Source organism: Mus caroli, chromosome X (genome assembly GCF_900094665.2).
Source record: "Mus caroli chromosome X, CAROLI_EIJ_v1.1, whole genome shotgun sequence".
NCBI lineage: Eukaryota > Metazoa > Chordata > Mammalia > Rodentia > Muridae > Mus > Mus caroli.
In genome coordinates, this window is record NC_034589.1 from 123,103,170 (window position 1) to 123,123,652 (window position 20,483).

At 39.1% G+C, this 20,483-nt stretch overlaps 1 protein-coding gene across 2 annotated transcripts in view; it reads left to right on the forward strand.

The window, feature by feature from the left end:
• Nucleotides 1-20,483, forward strand: part of Cenpi (centromere protein I) — a 54,884-nt gene that overhangs the window by 18,578 nt on the left and 15,823 nt on the right. For both annotated transcript variants that reach the window (XM_021153340.1, XM_021153341.1), the window contains 8 exons: nt 10,076-10,165; nt 10,502-10,630; nt 11,200-11,361; nt 11,592-11,712; nt 12,747-12,838; nt 13,835-13,952; nt 14,358-14,422; nt 17,303-17,397. In XM_021153340.1, coding sequence (XP_021008999.1) covers nt 10,076-10,165; nt 10,502-10,630; nt 11,200-11,361; nt 11,592-11,712; nt 12,747-12,838; nt 13,835-13,952; nt 14,358-14,422; nt 17,303-17,397 — 872 coding nt within the window. The remainder of the gene's footprint in view (nt 1-10,075; nt 10,166-10,501; nt 10,631-11,199; nt 11,362-11,591; nt 11,713-12,746; nt 12,839-13,834; nt 13,953-14,357; nt 14,423-17,302; nt 17,398-20,483) is intronic.

The following is a 20,483-nucleotide window of genomic DNA, read 5'->3' on the forward strand; positions in this document are numbered from 1 at the left end:
CTTTTAGACAGGAACAATTCTAGGTCATAACTTTTGACTGTGGGCTGGCAACAAAGAATCAACAACACCTGTCTTTCTACTGGAGGTGGGCTCTATGATTTCCCTCTCCCCACTGTTGGGCATTTCATCTAAGGTCCCTCCCTTTGAGTCCTGAGAGTCTCTCACCTCCCAGGTCTCTAGTACATTCTGGAGGGTCTCCCCACCTCCCACTCCACTAGGTTTCATATTTCCATTCATTCTACTGGCCCTCAAGGCTGCTCTTCCTGTCTCTTCCCTCAATACCTAATCACGTTCTGCTTTCCCCTCCCCCTCTCCTCTCCCACCCAGGTCCCTCCATCCCTCTTCCTCCTGTGATTGCTTTCTTCTTCTTCCCAAGTGGGATTGAAGCATCCTCACTTGGGCCCTTCTGCTTGTTAACCTTCTTGAGTTCTATAGATTATTTCTTAGTTATTCTCTACTTTTTTTTGTCTAATATCCACGTATTAGTGAGTACATACCATGCACGTCCTGATTCTATGATGCCACACTCAGGATGATATTTTCTAGTTCCATCCATTTGCCTGCAAAACTCAGGTTGTCCTCGTTATTAATAGCTGAATAGTACTCCATTGTGTAAATGAACCACATTTTCTGTATCCATTCTTCTGTCATGGGACATCTGGGTTGTTTTTACCTTCTGGCTATCACAAACAAGGCCAGGCCACTATGAACATTTTGGAGCACGTGCCCCTGTGGCCTGGAGGGGCATCTTTTGGGTATATGCCCAAGAGTGGTATAGCTGGGTCTTCAGGTAGATCTATTTCCAGTTTTCTGAGGAACCTCCAGATTGATTTCCAGAGTGGCTGTACCAGCTTGCAATCCCACCAGCAATGGAGCAGTTTTTCTCTTTCTCCACATTCTCTCCAACACGTGCAGTCACCTGAGGTTTTGATCTTAGCCATTCTGATTGGTGTAACATGGTAGGTATCTCAGGGTCGTTTTGATTTACATTTCCCTGATGACTAAGGACTTTGAATATTTCTTTAATTGCTTCTCAGCCCTTCAAGATTCCTCTGTTGTGAATTCTCTGTTTAACTCTGTGCCCTAGTTTTTGATTGGGTTGTTTGGGTTTTTGGAGGTTTGTTTCTTAAGTTCTTTATATATTTTGGGTATTAGCTCTCTATCAGATGTGGCATTAGTGAAGATATTTTCCCAATCTGTAGGTTGCCAATTTGTCTTATTGAGTCTGTCCTTTGCCTTTCTGAAACTTTCCAGCTTCATGCGGTCCCATTTATCAATTCTTGATCTTAAAGCCTGAGCCATTGGAGTTCTGTTTAGGAAATTACCTGAGCCGGGCGTGGTGGTGCACGCCTTTGATCCCAGCACTCGGGAGGCAGAGGCAGGCGGATTTCTGAGTTCGAGGCCAGCCTGGTCTACAAAGTGAGCTCCAGGACAGCCAGGGCTATACAGAGAAACCCTGTCTCGAAAAACCAAAAAAAAAAAAAAAAAAAAAAGGAAATTACCACCACCACCACTACCACCCACTTTGTTCCAATGAATTGGTGGATCTTTCCCAGTTTCTCTTCTATTAGATTCATTATATCTGGCTTTGAGGTCCTTGATCCACTTGTACTTGAGCTTTGTGCAAGGTGACAAAATGGATCTATTTTCATTTTTCTACATACAGATTGCCAGTTAGATCACCACCATTTACTGAAGAAACTTTCTCTTTTTCATTGCATATTTTGGGCTTCTTTCTCAAATATCAAGTGTCCATAAGTATATGGGTTTATTTCTTGATCTTCAGTTCTATTTCATTGATTGACCTGCCTGTCTCTATGCCAGTACCACACAGTTTTTTTTTTAATCAGTATTGCTCTGTAATACAGCTTGAGGTCAGGGATGGTGATTCCCCTAGGAGTTCTTTTATTGTTAAGAATTGTTTTCACTATCCTGTTTTTTTTCCATATGAAATTGGGAATTTCTCTTTGCATGTCTGTGGAGATGTGTGTTGGAATTTTGATGGGGATTACATTAAATCTGTAGATTGCTTTTGGTAGGATGGCCATTTTACTATGTTAATCCTACCAATCCATGAGCATGTGAGATCTCTCCATGTTCTGAGGACTTCTTCAATTTCTTTCTTGAGAGACTTGAAGTTCTTGTCATATAGATCTTTTACTTGTTTGGTTAGAGTCACAACAAGCTATTTTATATTATTTGTGACTATTGTGAAGGATGTTATTTACCTACTTTTCGTTTTCAGCCCATTTATCATTTGTATAAAGGAAGGCTACTGATTCGTTTGAGTTAATATTTATCCAGCCACTTTGCTGAAGTTGTTTTTCAGCTGTAGAAGTTCTCTGGTAGAATATTTGGGATTGCTTATGTATACTATCATATCATCTGCAAATAGTGATACCTTGTCCTCTTCTTTGTCAATTTGTATCCCCTAGATCTCCTTTTGTTGTCTTATTGCTCTAGCTAGCACTTTGAGTACTATATTAAATAGATAGGGAGAGAGTGGGCAGCCTTGTTTACTACCCGATTTTAGTGGGATTGCTTCTTGTTTCTGTCCATTTAATTTGATATTGGCTGTTGGTTTGCTGTATATTGCTTTTATTATGTTTAGGTATGGGCTTTGAATACTTGATCTCTCCAATCCGTTTAATGTGAAGGGGTGTCATATGTTGTCAAATGCTTTTTCAGCATCTAATGAGATGATCATGTGATTGTTTTCTTTGAGTTTTTATATAGTAGAGTATGTTAATGGATTTTCATATATTGAACCAATCTTTCATTCCTGGGATGAAGCCTACTTGATTATGGTGAATGATGTTTTTAATGTGTTCTTGGATTCAGTTTGTGAGAATTAGATTGAGTATTTTTGCATTGATATTTATAAGTGAAATTGGTCTGAAGTTTTTTTCTTTGTTAGGTCTTTATGTGGTGTAGAGATCAGCATAAATATCGCTTCATAGAACAAATTAGGTAGTGTTCCTTCTGTTTCTATTGTGTGGAATAGTTTGAAGAATATTGGTATTAGGTCTTCTTTGAAGGTCTGATAGAATTCTGAACTAAACCTCTCTGGTCCTGGGCTTTTTTTTTTTGGTTGGTAGACTTTTAATGACTGCTGCTATTTCTTTAGGGGTTATGGGACTGTTTAGATGGTTTATCTGATCCTGTTTAACTTTGGTACCTGGTATCTACCTAGAAAATCTTCCATTTCGTCCAAATTTTCCAGTTTTGTTGAGTATAGGCTTTTGTAGTAGGATCTAATGATTTTTTTTTTAATTTTCTCGGTTTCTGTTGTTATATCTCCCCTTTCATTTCTGATTTTGTTAATTTGGATACTGTCTCTGTGCCCTCTGGTTAGTCGGCCTTAAGGGTTTATCTATCTTCTTGTTTTTCTCAAAGAACCAGCTTTTGATTTTGTTGATTCTTTGTATAGTTCTCTTTGTTTCTATTTGGTTGATTTTTGGCCCTGAGTTTGATTATTTCCTGCCCTTTGCTCTTCTTGGGTGTGTTTTCTTCTTTTTGTTCTATAGTTTTCGGATGTGCTGTTAGGTTGCTAGTGTAAAATCTCTCCAGTTTCTTTAAGAGGGCACTTAGTGCTGTGAATTTTCCGTTTAGGACTGCTTTCATTGTGTCCCATAAGTTTGGGTATGTTATGTCATCATTTTCATTGAATGCCAGGAAGTCTTTAGTTTCTTTCTTTATTTCTTCCCCGATCAACTTATTGAGTAGATAGTTGTTCAGCTTCCATGTGTGTGTGGGCTTTCTGGTGGTGGTGGTGGTGGTGGTGGTGGTGGTGGTGGTGAAGACCAGCCTCAGTCCATGGTGGTCAGATAGAATACATGGGATTAATTCAATATTTTTGTGTCTGTTGAGGCCTGTTTTGTGACCAATTATATGGTCAGTTTTGGAGAAGGTACCCTGAGGTGCTGAGGAGAAGGTGTAGTATTTTCTTTTAGAGTGATATCTGTCGTGGTAACCTCTATTAGTTTCACTGTGTCTCTGTTTAGTTTTCTGTTTCAATGACTTGTTCATTGGAGAGAGCAGGGTGTTGAAGTCTCTCACTATTATTGTGTGTGGTTCTATATGCGTTTTGAGCTTTAGTAGTTTCTTTTATGAATGTGGGTGCCCTTGCATTTGGGGCATAGATGTTCGGAATTGAGAGTTCATCTCGGTGGATTTTTCCTTTGATGAATATGAAGTGTCCTTCCCCATTTCGCTGAATAACTTTTAGCTGAAAATCTCTTTAATTGGATATTAGGATGATGATCCCCACTTGTTTCTTGGAATCATTAGCTTGGAAGACTCTTTTCCATCCTTTTACTCTAAGATAGTGTCTGTCTTTGTTATTGTGGTGTGTTTCTTGTATATCTCGTGGATCCTGTTGTGTATCCAGTCTGTTAGCTTATATCTTTTTATAGGGGAATTGAGTCTGTTAATATTGAGAGATATTAAAGACAGATAATTGTTAGTTTCTGTTATCTTTGTTGTTTTAGGTGGCATTATGTGCATGTGATTCTCTCCTTTTGGTTTTTGTTGTGAGATAATTAATACCTTGTGTTTTCTTTGCTGCAGGTACCCTCCTTCTGTTGGAATTTTCCTTCTAGAATCCTCTGTAGGGCTGGATTGGTAGATAGATATTGTTTAAATCTGATTTTGTCATGGAATATTTTTATCTCTCTGTCTATAATTGAGAGTTTTTCTGGGTACAGTAGCCTGAGCTGGCATTTGTGTTCTCTTAGAGTCTGTATGATATCTGCCCAGATCTTCTGGCTTTCATAGTCTCTGGCAAGAAGTCTGCTGTAATTGTGATAGGTCTGCTTTATATGTTACTTGACCATTTTTCCTTACTGCTTTTAATATTCTATCTTTGTTTTGTGCATTTGGTGTTTTGATTATTATGTGACTGGAGGAATTTCATTTTTGGTCCAATCTATTTGGAGTTCTGTAGGCATTTATGTCTATGGGCATGTCTTTCTTTAGGTTAGGGAAGTTTTCTTCTATAATTTTGTTGATATTTACTGGCCCTTTAAGTTGGGAATCTTCTCTCTCTTCTATACTTGTTATCCTTAGGTTTGGTCTTCTCTTTGTGTTCTGGATTTCCTGGATGGTTTGGGTTAGGAGCTTTTTGCATTTTGCATTTTCTTTCATTGTTGTGTCAATGTTTTCTATGGTATTTTCTATACCTGATACCATAGATTCTCTCTTCTATCTCTTTGTATTCTGTTGTTGATGCTTGCATCTGTATCTCCTGATCTCTTTCCTAGGTTTTCCATTTCCAGGTTTGCCTCCATTTGTGTTTTCTTTATTGTTTCTACTTCCACTTTTAGGTCTTGGACCGATTTGTTCAATTCTTTCACCAGTTTGATTATGTTTTCCTGTATTTCTTTACAGGATTTATTTGTTTCCTCTTTAAGAGCTTCTACCTTGTTTTCCTGTATTTCTTTCAGTGATTTTTTTTTTATATCCTCCTTAAAGGACTCTATTATCTTCATGAGATAAGATTTTAAGTCAGCTTCCTGATTTTCAAGTGTCTTGGTGTATCCAGAGCTTGCTGTGGTGGGAGAACTGGGTTTTGATGGTGCCAAAGTATATTGGCTTTTGTTGCTTATGGTCTTGTGCTTACCTCTCATCATCTGGTTATATCTGGTGTTAACTGACCTGGGTGTCTCTGTCTGGAGCCTGCCTCCTGTGTCCCTGGGTTGCTGCAGGTTTCCTGGGAGACCTGTGGCCCTGGCTACAGCAGATTGCCTGGGAGGCCTTCAGAGTGTGGGATCTTCAGATGGGCAGACAAGCTGATGAGCTTCCCTGGCAGAAGGCACAGACTGGAAGGGCTGTGTGTTTGTCTGTGTGTGTGCGTTGGGGGGGGGGGGTGTATGTACAGGACAGAGGACAACATAATGTATCATTTTTCAAATGCTGCCTGCAGTTTTTGAGACAGTTTTTTTTTTTTTTTGTCCTGAAATTGACCACATAGGTTAGGGCTGGTTGGTCAGAGAGTCGCGGGGATCTGCCTGCCTCACCCTCCTCAGCTGGGTGATTTCACGCATATGCTCCCCCCACCTCCCAGCTTTGGCTCTTGAATGTTTTAGTTCTGAGATGGAACTCAGATCATTTCTGCTTGTAAGGCAATCCCTCTGCTGAACTTTTGTCTAATTCCATAAATATATATTTCTGGCAAAACATCCCATTCCTGTTTTCCCAGCTCGTAGGAAGCAGAGGCAGAAGGGCTACTTGGGCTACATAATGAGCTTCTACTTAAAAAGAAAACAAGCCCAGCTCAAACACAGTAGTGAGTTTACAGGTGCCAGAGATGTTTTCAGCATTGACTATTGTTGTTGTTTTCTAAAGAGTTTAATTGAGTTATAAATAATCAACAAATATGTGAAAAAAATGTCCAGTATCATTAACCATAGGGAAATACATATCACTACTAAAAGATAGTGTCTCATCAAAGCTGGAATGGCTATTATCAACCCTTCTCACCCACAAATCAATTGCTAGTGTGAATAATGGGGACTGGTTTTGCTCATTTGTTTGAAAGTCTTGAAAAATCACATTTCTTCTATATTTATTTATTTAGTTATTTGTATGGAGTGGGTGTAGATGTACACATGTGGGCGCTACATGCCATAGCTCACATGTGGAGGTCAGAACAGTTAGAAGAGTCATTTCCCTCGGTTCTCTCCTTCCACCATGTGGGTCTGAGATGCAAGCTCAGCTTTTCCGACTTTGCAGGAAATACTTTTTTATCTATTTTTCTTCCCAGCCCTTTTGGAACTTTTATAATTACTTTTTAAAGTTATTGTACAAATTAAGGGGTTTGGTTATGGTATTTTACTATATCATTGTACTATTGCTCTTTTTATTTTCTCCATCACTGGTGATTTCATGTCATATCCATATGCATATACACATATATGTCCATATATAGAGAGTTCTACACATTCTATATATTAGGGAAGCATAGAATATTTTGTTTGTCTTCTTCCTCAAATTAACTCTCTTTTCCCCTTATTTTACACATTTGTCCCCTTCATAGGCTTCATTTTAATTTTACATCATGCATATATGTGACATTTAATATGTGTGTATATATGTACACACATACACACCACACTACACCATACCTTTTATCTTTTTGAGCCTGGGTCTTTCCATGAAGACCTAGTTCTCTTTAAATGTGCTATGTAGACCTGGCTGGCCTTAAACTTTTGCCAGTTTTCCTGCCTCTGCCTCTCCAGTGCCGGGAGTACAGGCAGATACTATTGTGGCTGGCTGATATATTTATATTTAATTCTAGATTCCTCACAGAAGCAAAAACATGACAGTTCTCTTAGTCTGATTTATTTCACTCATCATGATCTCTAGTTCATTTTCAAATGATATAAATTTTCTTCTTTATAGGTGAATAAAATGCTACTGTGCATGTTTGTCACATTTTCTTTATCAATTGACCTTTATTGACATCTTGGTTCAATATTTTTAAAAAATGTAAAATTTATTCATTTTATATGTTTTCCTGTATGTGTGTGTATACCACATACATGCAGTGCCTACAGAGGCCAGAAGAGGGCAGCAGACCCCAGAATTGGGATTAACAAACAGCTGTTAACTTCCATGTGGGTAGCCCCTGAGTGTCTCTATAGCTGCTTAGTTACATATTTTTGCTACTGTGAATAGTGCAACAATAAACATGTATGCACAAGTGTGTGTCTGATACCTGATTTAGCTTCCTTTGGGTATATGCCCATGAGTGGTATAGCTGATCTGAAGTCAGATCTATTTTTAGTTGGAAAAAAAATGAAACTCATTTATTAGTAGTACTTATTTAAACTTAAATTAGTACAGCCATTATGAAGAGCATATGGAATCCTGCCCCCCCCCAAAAAAAAACAAGCCCTAAAAATAGAGCTACCATACAATGTAGTGTTCTAGGTTCACATGGAAAGCAAATGAAGTCAACATAGCAAAGTGGTCCCTATATTCCTTTACTTATTGTGGCACTTATCGTGGTAAGATACAATCAGCTGAGGTACTTTTCTATAAAGGACAGAATAAAAAGGACATTTTAAATATGTAAAATGGACTATGTTCAGCTATAACGAAGAATGAAATCTTATTGCAGCAAATTGGATGAAACTAGAAGACATTAAGGATGAACAAAAGGAGCCAGACACAAAGACTAATGTCACATGTAGTTGTTAAAAAGTGTCCGTGTTAATATGGACTATTAATATCAATTGAAAGACTATATTAGAGGAATACAGGGAGGTAGGGTTATTGCAATAGTCAACAATGCAATGAAAAATGCAAGTTGTATTAAGCTGTTAATGCTGAATAATGATATTAAATCCAATTAATATTATATATACATATGATGTTAATAAAAATAAAAGGTTAAGAATAAAAATTTAATAAGTTTTAAGCGGGGGGTATAGCTTAGTTGATAGAGTGCTTACTTAGTATGCACAAAGCTCTGAGTTCAAATCCTAGAACCACTTAAAAGTGGACATTATGCATATACCTGTAACCCTAGCATTTGGGAAGTGGAGACAGACAAATCAGCAATTTAAGGTCATTTTCAGCTACATAGCAAGTTTGAGGCCAGTCTGGGTTACATGAGTGTCTGTGAGTGGAATAAAGTCATGTTCCATCTCATGTTTTAGTTAACAATTGACCATATACAGTGGTGTGTACCATAGAGCCTAACAATAGGCCATCCCATGTAAGGTTAAGTCGATTCTATGAGTATCCTAGTTTCCCTTCTATTGCTATGATAAAACACCATGACCAAAAGAAACTTCCCACAGAAAGTTTATTAGCTTACAGTTTATGTAGTCCATATTGGGGGAAAATTAGGGTAGGAACTGAAGCAGAGGCCATGGAGCAATATGGCCTATAGACTTGCCTACAGGCAGTCTGACAGAGACATTTCCTTTAAAAACTAATTTTTAAAAATTATTTATGTATATAGATGTTCTGCCAGTATGTATATCTGCACAATGCTCATGGAGTGCCCATGGAGACCTGAAAAGGTGGCAGAGTCCCCCCCCCCCCCGAACTGGAGTTACTTATAGTTGTGAACTGTCATGCTGGAAATCAAACTTGGGTCCTCTGGAAGAACAATCAGTGCTAGTTAGCGCTGGAGGCATTTTCTCAATTGTGATTTTTCTCTTCTCAGTCTTTAACACAAGTCTTTAGCTTGTGTTAAATTGATAAAGAGCTAACCAGAAGAAGGATGTTCATGTAGTCACGAACTCACTCACAATTCATTTCTTGTAATACATCCCCATGAATTTTAGGACTACTGTGTTTCTAAGTGTTATTTGCTGTCTTACTTTGTATAGTATTTAATTCAGCAAAATTTTAATGTCTTAAAAAGACTTGGTTACTTGCTTAGATTTTAAATTATATGCTTTTTTAAAAAGTAATCTGCTGTATTAAATGTAGGCATCCAGCAGAAATGACTCCTTAAATTGTGAAGTCAGTCTCTGTCTCTGTCTGTGTGTGTGTATGTGTGTGCGCGCACGTGTGCAGGTGTGTGAGTATGCCATGGCATGCTTATGGAGGTCAGAGGACAACTTGCTATAGTTGGTTTTCTCTTTCTACCATTCAGGTCCAGGAGTGAACTCATGGCATCAGGCAGTTGTCTTTACCCACTGAGCCATCTTATCAGTCCCTATCTACTTTTTTTTGAGATAGGACCTCTTCACTATTCAAGCTTGTCAAGTAGGCTAGGCTGGCTGGCAAGTGACCTACTGGGCAAGTCACCCCTAGGATCTCCCTGGCTCTGCATACCACCACACATGACTTTTTCAAACTTGCTGCTGCCTATGTAGACCAGGCTGGTTCCGAACCCACGGAGTTTCCACTTGTGTTTGTGATTGTTGGGAAGACTGTTGGGAGGTGCTTGCCACCATGCCACACTTTGTTTAGCTTCTTCTTATAGTTCGGTCACATTGTAAAATTGGAGTCTAAAGGTTTAGACTTGGTTTATTGTTACCTTTTGTTTAACATGAGCTCTAAGTTTGCATTTGGCCACTGAGTTGATAAATGAAAAATTCTTACTTTATTTCAGGGAATGCAGCCCCACCTCCAGGCTTTGTTGTCACTGTATAAGTTCTTCGCTCCTACTTTGATTTCTGTATCTTTGCCTGTAAGGAAGAAGGTAAGGGATTACTGAGGGAGAAGGCCTACAGAGATTCGAACACATTTTTGTTTATTTTGCTTTGTTTGGGAAACGGTTGTGGTGTGGAACCTCAGGCTGGCCTCTAACTCATCTTCCTTTCTTGGTTTCCCAAATGCTGGGACTACAGATTTGCACCACAACTTTGGCAAAATGCATTGTTTTTCATGAAGTTAATTTAAAGATTTGAACTAAAACATTAAATGGATTTATAAGAATATAAAATTTCATAATCAATATGCATTCAGTTAATAATTTTAGACTTAATTGCTCTGATTCATGAGTACCTAATCCTCTTTTCTTTACCTAAATTTATAGATCTTTTTCAGTAATTCAAAAAATCTGTGGACTTCAGCTTCCCTTGCTGTGAGGCTAAGGAACCAGGGAGCTTTCCCAAAACCTCTAAACCTTCCATTAGGTCCAACTACGGGCCGTTCTCTAAAGAGGGTAAGTAATATAAAGTACCAAAGGACTTGTGGCTTCAAAAACAGTAAGCGTCCAGGTGGTGGTGACCATAGATATTTAAATAGATTTTGATAATCTAGTATTCTATGCAGACCACATCCAGACTCCCATTAAATGAAACATCTTAACAACCGATTTTACAGATTTATTTACTTTTTATCTATTTATTTTTGAGATTGTATTTTTCTAAAATATAGCCTGGATGGCCTGAAACTTGCTATGTTGACTAGACTTGGCTTCTGCCTCCTGACTGTTGGGATTAAGAGAGTGTACCGCCATTTCTGACTGTTGGGATTAAGAGAGTGTACCGCCATTTCTGACTGTTGGGATTAAGAGAGTGTNACTGTTGGGATTAAGAGAGTGTACCGCCATTTCTGACTGTTGGGATTAAGAGAGTGTACCGCCATTTCTGACTGTTGGGATTAAGAGAGTGTACCACCATTTCTGACTGTTGGGATTAAGAGAGTCTATCACCATTTCTGATTTTACCTTTTTTAAACTTGTCTTTTTTGGTACATTGATAAATCGTTGTATTATCTTTTCTCCTTAAGAAGTGGAATTCTCACTCAGTTATACCAGCACTACATTCTGCTAACAAAGAATATGGAGAGAAGACGACAAGCCTGTATGACTATCTCAGCAATGATCGATCACTTCCACTAGAACAGCTCCAACGTCTCCCTCAGCTTTTAGAGAGCATTCATTGTTTGGAGGTATGTGACTGGTGCAGGTGCTGATTCGGATTTTCTGTTTGATCTGGAGAGCCTCTTTTTTCAGTACTTGGGACTGAACTCAGCCTCACTCATGCTAGGGAACGACTCTACACTGAGCCTTACTCCAGACCCCAGACCCTTTACTTTTGTTGTATGTTTCCTATCTACTGTTTCACTTCTCACTGTAGCATACATTCCTATACTAACTGGTAACTTGCTTCATCTTACAGCTCCCTTCTCAGATGTGCTCAGTGCTAAACAGCCCTCTGCTACTTCACTATATTAACTGTGTCAAAGATGAGTCAATCTTACTGAGGATCTCTTATTGGTTGAGTCAAGCATTACAAGAAGGTAAGAATTGATGCTCTAAAGCATCAGGTAAATTAGAATCGAAGAAGGTAGTAAACAGCTGTCTTATGATAAATTAAAAATTCTAGAATTTAGTATTTTTATATATTTATAGAAATGTTATAATCACTTTTCTAGTAATCATATATCCTGAACATGAATACTTGTCGTGTTATCATTTAAAGACAATAAAAAAGGAGTGGTATTAAATAAACACTGCTATATGAGCATCAGAATTGACCAGATGACTGGTCTTAATCTCAGCGTTCTTCATTGTATTCCCAGGAACTGGCAAGAGTGGTTAGATCAGTGTTAAGCCAACTGAGAGAAAGTCAATTTGCAAGACAGAATATTACCTTTTTATTGTAGAATAGACGTGATTCTTTCCGGTGACTAACCAGCATGGCCATGTGTACCAAATCAAGTCCTGCCTCTAATAGCACATTAGGTATTAGCAATTTTTTTTAATTAAAGAGCTAAAGGAAGTGACAGCAGAGAGGCTTTCATGTGTGCCCCAGTAAAACCTGACCCCTTTCTTGCCATTTTTTTCTAGGAATTTTGCTATCACAAGTGCTTATTTCTTGCATAAGCAACTTGGGACTATTGACATCTTTGCAATCAGTTTTAGTCTCTATGATGAGTGTTCCTTTGATTTAAAGTCTTACAGGAGATTTGATACAAGTCATTCAATTTTTAATTTGTAACTTCCTACTACTTGTAGCTTATATTCAACTCCCCCTATCTATTTTCAACCATGTGTTTATAGTCACTTGGATTTCTGTGTCATGAAGCTGATATTACTCATTGTAAGGAAACTTTTCTAGTGTTTTTCCTGTCAGCGTTCCCCTCTGTTACCATGTTTGCTAACTATCACTTCCAAATCCGTATTGAGATCTACAGGGTCACAGCCATCTTATTCAAATCTTACAACTTTTCAATTTGTCATTTCTCTGTCACTAGAGAGTAGTCATACATGTATTCTGTATCATCTTTATTATCGTCTGACCAGATGCTTATATTTATGATTTCTTCTCTAGAATGTGTGTGGTATAATATAAATAATTATGAACAAGAAGAGGAATTTATAAACCTTCTGGACATGGTCATCAGGGTACAGTGCTTCTTACAAGTAAGGTTCAATTTGGTTTCTAGTGATTCCATCATTCTTAAGATGTATTTGGCTGTTGCTTGTAAGTATTTTCTTAAGTATCTGACATTCTTCGTTGTTGGAGGTACAGTCTTATGTATCACAGACATATACCTGATATTTTGCAGTATTGGGGATCAAACCCAGGGCATTGTTCATACTAAGCAAGCAGTTCTACCAACTGCACCGTACCTGAAGCCCTGGTACCTGGTGTCATCAATTTTTATTTTTATTTACTAATTTTCCTTATTCTTGGCATCTTTTAAAAATAATATTTGTTCAAATTAAAATTTAGAGAGCCAAGTTGGACTGACATTTATTTCTGTATGATTATATTTGAAGAAATTGTTATAATTGTAAGGAAATAAGTTATTTGATGCATTCAGTTAATTGAATGACCCAGGCCTATAGATCTGATAGGGTTACAGGTTGTATTCATTTTGGGGAGGTTGGGGCAAGCACTTGCAATCCAACCAAGGGCCTTGTGCATGCTACGTGAGCCCTTATTCTACTACTGCTCCATATCCTCAGCCCATGGCTTGTATTCTTTTTAGTTAACTAATTAATCCTTTTACGGGGCCTCATTAGCCCAGGCTGGCCTTGACTTTAATAAGCAGCTGAGAGTGAATGTGAACACGTGATCAGATCATCCTTGCTCCACAGCTTGAACGTTGGGCTTCCAGGTGTGCATGAGCACATCCTGTTGAGGTGGCTCTGGACGTTAGGCAAGCGCCCCGACTGAGCAGCTCCAAGCCAGGATTTATGTTCTCTATAGCTACAAACGTCTCAGAGCATGACATATGTCCTAGCAGGTGTAATGTTGTCCTGGGAATCTCCGAGTTGCACTTAAAGCTGGCACTCATGTATTGAACATTATCTAGATGCCTTGATCATCTGAAACAACTGTAGCACAAAGTAAAATGGTTGTTAGAGGCTTTGTGATTGTATACAAGGTTTTAAGATCCTCGTGTATTTCAGGAGGGATTTTACTCCTGTGAGGCATTCCTGTATAAAAGCCTGCCTCTCTGGGATGGCTTCTCTTGTCGGTCACAGTACCTTCAGCTTCTGGCCTGGATTCCATTCAGTAGCTTCTCTGGTATGTACCCTGAAAACGTATCAGTTACTTTCCTTCTGCTGTGATTTAACCCCATGCCTGAGACAACCTAGATTGATTTTGCTTTACAGTTCCAGAGCGTTAGAATCCATGACAGCAGGTATGAAGATAGGGCCAGGAATCTAAGAGCTTGCATCATAAAGCATCAGGATGAGACAGAGATTAAGTGGCTTAAGAATGGCACTAGGTTTTGAAGCCTTAAAGCCTACCTCCACTGACATAAAGATTGAAAAACTTGAATAGTGCCACCATTTGGGGACCAAGCATTTAAGCCTCAGCTTATGGGGGACATTTTTATTGAAACCACCACAATATGAACTTATTTGATTCGATGTAATATAAGAAAGTTAAAGATTTTTGAATCCTCTTTTATTTTCTATTTCCTAGAGGTGAAGCCACTTCTTTCTGATCATCTAGCACCTCTCTTCTTTACATCAAGTATTTATTTCAAGGTAAACAGACAAACAAACAAACAAACACCACATCTGACTCAGACTCAGGAAAAAACATACTTTTGTTAACTGGTTAAATGATGTTTTATAATCCCAAACTGGAATTATGGCAGTGATCTGTTTTCTTCTCATTTGTAATTTTGTAACAGTAGTTTGTGTGTGTGTGTGTGTGTGTGTGTGTGTTCATGCACACCACAGTGCGTGTATCATGGCATCGAATTTTACCTGGTCTCCTTTCCTCCCCTCCCTCCCTCCCTTCCTTCCTTTCTTCTTCCTCCTTTCAGTACAAAGGTTTGCTAGGCATTGTAGCTTAGACTTGCCTGAAACTTGTTCCATAGCCAAGGCTAGAATAGCAGCAGTTCTTCTGGCTCTTGATAGTACAGGTATGTCTTACCACACATTACCACTGCTTTGACTTTGGAACTATATTGTATTATGGAATTTAAAATGCATAGAGCTTTCCGGTTTGAAAGCTTGGCCACACAAAATTATTCTGAACTTTTTACACTAGTAAGCAACAAATGATATCATGAGAAACATGTCAAGTGCATATGAACAATGAGCAAACCCAGCTGTACTTGGAGTTTTGTATTTATGCTTTTGTACCTGGATTAAATGCATTGTTATTAATTCCCCATCACCAATGCATCAGAATCACATTAAAGAAGTAACAGCCCTTCCTCCTGGAATCATTTAACTACTAGCAAGGACGTGATACTTTTCCAAAACTTTGAACAGAGTTTTAGAAGGGATTAAGCCACTGGTTCCAACTGACCCTAATTGACCCAGACAATAAAACAGAACTACAAATATTATTGTTTATATCAACTGATATCCATAAGTGCTGTGTTCAATAATTATGGTGGATATTCATTTTAGAAGGTCGTTTTCAACCTCTGTATTTGCTGCTTTGAACAAATAATACACATGCCTTGTTCTGGGTCAGGGGCATAGAAAAATTCATAATTTAAGATGACAGCTATGCTCTAGCCTAGATTTTCAAAGCTGATTCCATGGGAAATACAAGGTAAGCAGGTTGTTAACATTGTTCTCCCAAAGGCAGGTTAAATAAACAGGTCAGATATACAGTAGGTAGCAGTCCTAAGTGACCTCAAGGTATGGTATTAACGCTGGCTGTGAAATCCAGCCAAACTTCTGGGCTCTTAGAATGTAAAGATTGTTTTACCACAATGCATTGCCAGAGTTTTAAACATAATGCCTATGTTAGTATATTTCATAAATATACTCATTACCCCTTTTGAGAGTTTTTGGGAGTTAGGGATGTGAGGTTGAAACAGGGTCCAACTATGTAGCCCAGGTTTCCCTGGAACTCAGGAGAACCTTTAACGTGAATCTATCTTCTTGCCTTAGTTTTCCAGGCATTAGGATTAGGGATGCAAGCCACAATGCTCTAATTATTTTTCACAACCATGGGAGTGCAATAGTGACCAAAGCCAACAAAACTCCTTGAACCACTTTCTTATTGGATACCTGTTTTGTTTGTTTGTTTTGAGAGAAGTGATGATAGAATACTTGTTTTACAAATGTTTTGCCTCTTACATGGCTCACTGTTGGCTACATTTACAGGAAAAACAGGTTATTCTGGTTACTGTTTCTCATAATTCATTGCATATTACTTTATTGCCTATCACATTAACTTGAATTTACTAATTATATTACTTGTAACTTACTACTATATGAATACTGTTATTCAAGTGAAAATACCAGTTATCCCAGCTATTAAATTTTCAGCGACTCAATTTTGAAAAAAAAAAAAATTCTTTTGCAATTCTCTCCTAATGTTCCAGTTGAGTTCTTTTCAAAATGTTCACCCATGCCAGCAGTTTAAAGAGCTGCTTAGCTGTGGACGCTCTGGTGAAGTGTAGGCACTTGTTATTTCTGTGGATTAGGGTGGTTACTTTTGATTCAACCTACTATGCTTGTATCCATTCATTTGTCTATTTTTGTCTGAGAGTGGAGGAAGGAGGAAAGGAAACAGGAAATGAGGCAAGAAGAGAGAGCACTTTTTCATTTTCAGGCCCCCAATGAGACTCAGTGAAGATAGTTAGGGAATTGTAAACGAGGCCCTGGGAAGGCACAGTAAAAATTCTGAGAACTCAGAGATTAGAAATGTTTCTTTAGCCGGGCGTGGTGGCGCACGCCTTTGATCCCAGCACTTGGGAGGCAGAGGCAGGCGGATTTCTGAGGTCGAGGCCAGCCTGGTCTACAAAGTGAGTTCCAGGACAGCCAGGGCTACAGAGAAACCCTGTCTCGAAAAACCAAAAAAAAAAAAAAAAGAAATGTTTCTTTTCCAGAGTTACAGAAGATTAATCGTTCTATAACCAGCAAAAAAGGAGGCAGCTTGTGTTTAGAGACCACAGAGAAAAAGGGTGGGAAGCTCTTACTGGTAGCAACTTGAGATGATCTCTGAGAGGACAATAGGGGTGATTTTTGTCTCTGCCGTTGTCTTCTACGGCCCAGGCTGGCATCAAACTTGCTGTGTGCTACTCTGTTCCGATGCCTTAGCTCCCTCCTCCTGCCTCCGGAAGGCTGCCAGTATAGATTTCTGCCACCGTTCATGGCCAAGAGTGATGGTTTATTTGATGATATAAATGATGTTATAAAGGGGTGTGGTTTTGAGAAACCCCTGTTCCTCAAATCTTGTTGGCAGCATAAGCTTGCATTCATCTGTGCTTTGGAGACTGAGCATGTTGGAGTGGCAACTGTTTGAGTTCTAAGTGGGGCACTGCCCTCTTCACGGTCCCTTCCACTTCTAGTCTCCTTTAGGTCTAACTACTATTTGCTTTGAATGATTTTGTTTTGTTTTGTCTAACTACTATTTGCTTTGAATGATTTTGTTTTGTTTTGTTCCCTCTTCAGTGTAGTGTTCTTCAAAGTCTGCAAGAATTACTGCAGAATTGGCTGTTGTGGCTCTCTACGGATGCACATGTGCAGCCCACGACAGACAGTCCTCTGTGAGTTAATCCTGTGGCCGGCCACAGAAATGTTCTACACAAAACTGTTTGCATATGGAATCTAATATTATGGCATGCTACTTAATTATCTTGTGTAAATACTTAGAAGTCTTCTGGATATACTTTAGTTACTCTTCATATTTTATTCCCATAATCCTGAGAGAAAAGTCAAAAATTTCCAAGTTACTATTTAGATAAACCAGAAAGCCAACCCTTTTGAATTACTTGGCCCTAGGTAATTTAGCAAAAAAGGAATATTGAACCTATACTGCAGCTCTGACTTCTATTTACTTTAATTTACTTTATATAATGCATTTTCATATGTTGACTCAACTTTAATGGTGGTTTTTGTTTCTGGGGTGTATTTTGGTTACACACATTAATTTATTGGGGCTTTGGAGTTAAAATGAATTTCAATTTCCATTTATATGCTTTTAAGGAATTACATAATCAGGTTATTTGATTCTTTCTGCCTATTTGGATTCTCTTTTAAATTTTATTTTTAATTTATTTTTTACACTCCATATTCTATTCCCTCCACCCACCCTCCAACTATTCCACATCCCACACCTTCTCCTCACCCCCTGTCTCCACTTGAATGTCCCCACCCCCCACCCCATCTGACCTCTAAACTCCCTGGGGCCTCCAGTCTCTTGAGGGTTAGGTGCATCATCTCTGAATGAACACAGCCCCAGAAGTCCTCTACTGTATGTGTGTTGGGGACCTCATATCAGCTGGTGTATGCTGTCTGTTTGGTGGTCCAGTGTTTGAGAGATCTCAGGGGTCCAGATTAATTGAGACTGCTGGTCCTCCTACAGGGTCGCCCTTCTCTTCAGCTTCGTTCAGCCTGCCCTAATTCAACAACAGGGGTCAGCTGCTTCTGTCCATAGGTTGGGTGCAAATTCTGCATCTGACTCTTTCAGCTGCTTGTTGGGTCTTTCAGAGGCCAGACTTGATAAATCCCTTTTCATGAGCACTCCATAGCCTCAATAATAGTTGCTGACTATTACTGGGCCTGTTGCTAGACCTTTTCCTCGGGCTTTGGATTCTCTTATCTTCTGCCAGCCACATTATTCATTAGAGCTTTTAAAATCTCATATTTTAGAAAATTGTAAGCATAATCAAAGGTAGAGCTAAGAGGGACTATCCCTGAAGAGAGGTGGAAAGATTGTAAAAGCTAGAGTTCTTTGTAACTTTAATTTTTAACCCTTATTTTTAATGATGGTTTTTAAACACTTTAATCTCCCTTCTAGCCCACCACCCACTAAAGGTAGTGGAAAAGAGAGGATATGGGGGAAGTGGACCTGCTTAGAAAGGTTCTTTGGAGCAGCTCCCATCTGTGTAGTCTGGAAATTAGCAGTTTAGTTTCTAAGTTAGTGGCAGAGGCAGCTCAGTCCACTAGCAAACACTTAATGAATATACCAGCAGTCCAATTTGGTAGAGTCTGGATAGCAAACACAAATCAGTAGTGGTGGCACTATAGCAGAGCAGCCAGGCCTCAGCCTTGGCACGAGTCAGCAGGAAGGACCAGACCCTGAGGGACACCAGGAAAAATTTTCTGCTGTGTCTCTCTCAGGGAAGCAAAGATCAGTGAATTTGTGAGACTCACAAGTTTTGTATAGCTAGGTGTATAAGTAAGCTTAGCTCAACCTCCGTCAGTGTCCATTGAGACCTATTTATACATCATGTATCCTCCATGGGTCTTGTCTCAGCATGTGTCTTACCTTAGCACATGTCTTGTAGTAGCATGTGTCTTGTGTTAGTACTGTGTGTCTGTCTCACTTGATCGAACTCTGCCAGTCAGCCCAAGTCTGTGGAAGCAGCAGGAAACTGCAGTACACCACCAGAATTTGTGTGTGTGTGTGTGTGTGTGTGCGCGCCATGTTTGTGTGTTTCTCTCTATGGAGTCCCAACAAATGTAGCTCAACTACACATGTAAGACAGATCAATATATGTGTGTTGTTAGTAAAGAATTTTTTTATTACATGTCCTTTCATGTGTTTGTTTTAGCAAAATATCCTCTCTTCTGTGTCTGTTTCAGTGAAATGTTCCTTCATGAGTCTGCCTTAGCCTTTCACCTGTGTCCACTTTGACAAAATGTTCCTTCATGTGTTTGCCCCAGGAAAACGCCATCCAACCAACTTTCCAAAGTTCCCTTAAGTTTCCACTTGAGGTCTGGGTGGGCTGGAATGAACCAGTGTCTTCTGGACATCACAGGACCCCTGCACTCACGCACTGTATAAGACCTGCCCAAGAGCAAGCTGGTCAATATGCCAGCCAGCAGGCCAGAAGACTCCACTCCTGAGTAGCTAAGGATTCTTTATAGCTTCTGGGATAAACTCAGTTTCCTTCAGGTAGGGTGACCATGCTTCAGTGAGTAACCCTCAGAAATACATGGATAGCACAAATTTGGACTTGATGGCTTATTAAATTGGAAAAAAAGACATAAAGTTGAGGGGGCATAGGGAGGTTGGAGGAGTTAAAGAGAAGAGTTGGGGAGAATATGATCAAAATACATTGCATGAAATTCCCATGGAGTAAAAACCACTTTAAAAATCATGAATGGACAATAAAAATTCCAAAGATAGAAGCGCACACGTGCGCATACACACACACACACACACACACACACACACACACACACACGGAAACACAGAGTACAATGTTACCAACCCCTAGTATATTTGTTGTTGTTGTTGCAACAACAAAAGCATCTGGCAAAAGGCAAGGAAGGAGGGGTTTCTTTCGGCTCACGGTTGAGAGTGTGTAGTCCATCGGCTGGGGAAGGGATGCTTGCAGGACCATGAGGCAGCTGTTTGCATTCTATTGACATTCAGGACCCCAACCCATGGAATAGTAGCACCACCTACATTTAGGGTGAGTGTTGTACACCCCAGTTAAGCTCATCTCACAGAAATGACTAGAGCTTAGTTTCCATGCTGATTCTAGATCCTATCAAGTTTTGACTCGAGATTAACCACTACACTTATGTCATCTAATTTCAATAGTTATTGACCCAATAGTTTTTCTCTTTAAGAACGTTTATTTTTTTATTAGTTTTTTACTAAGTGTGTATGTATGATGTG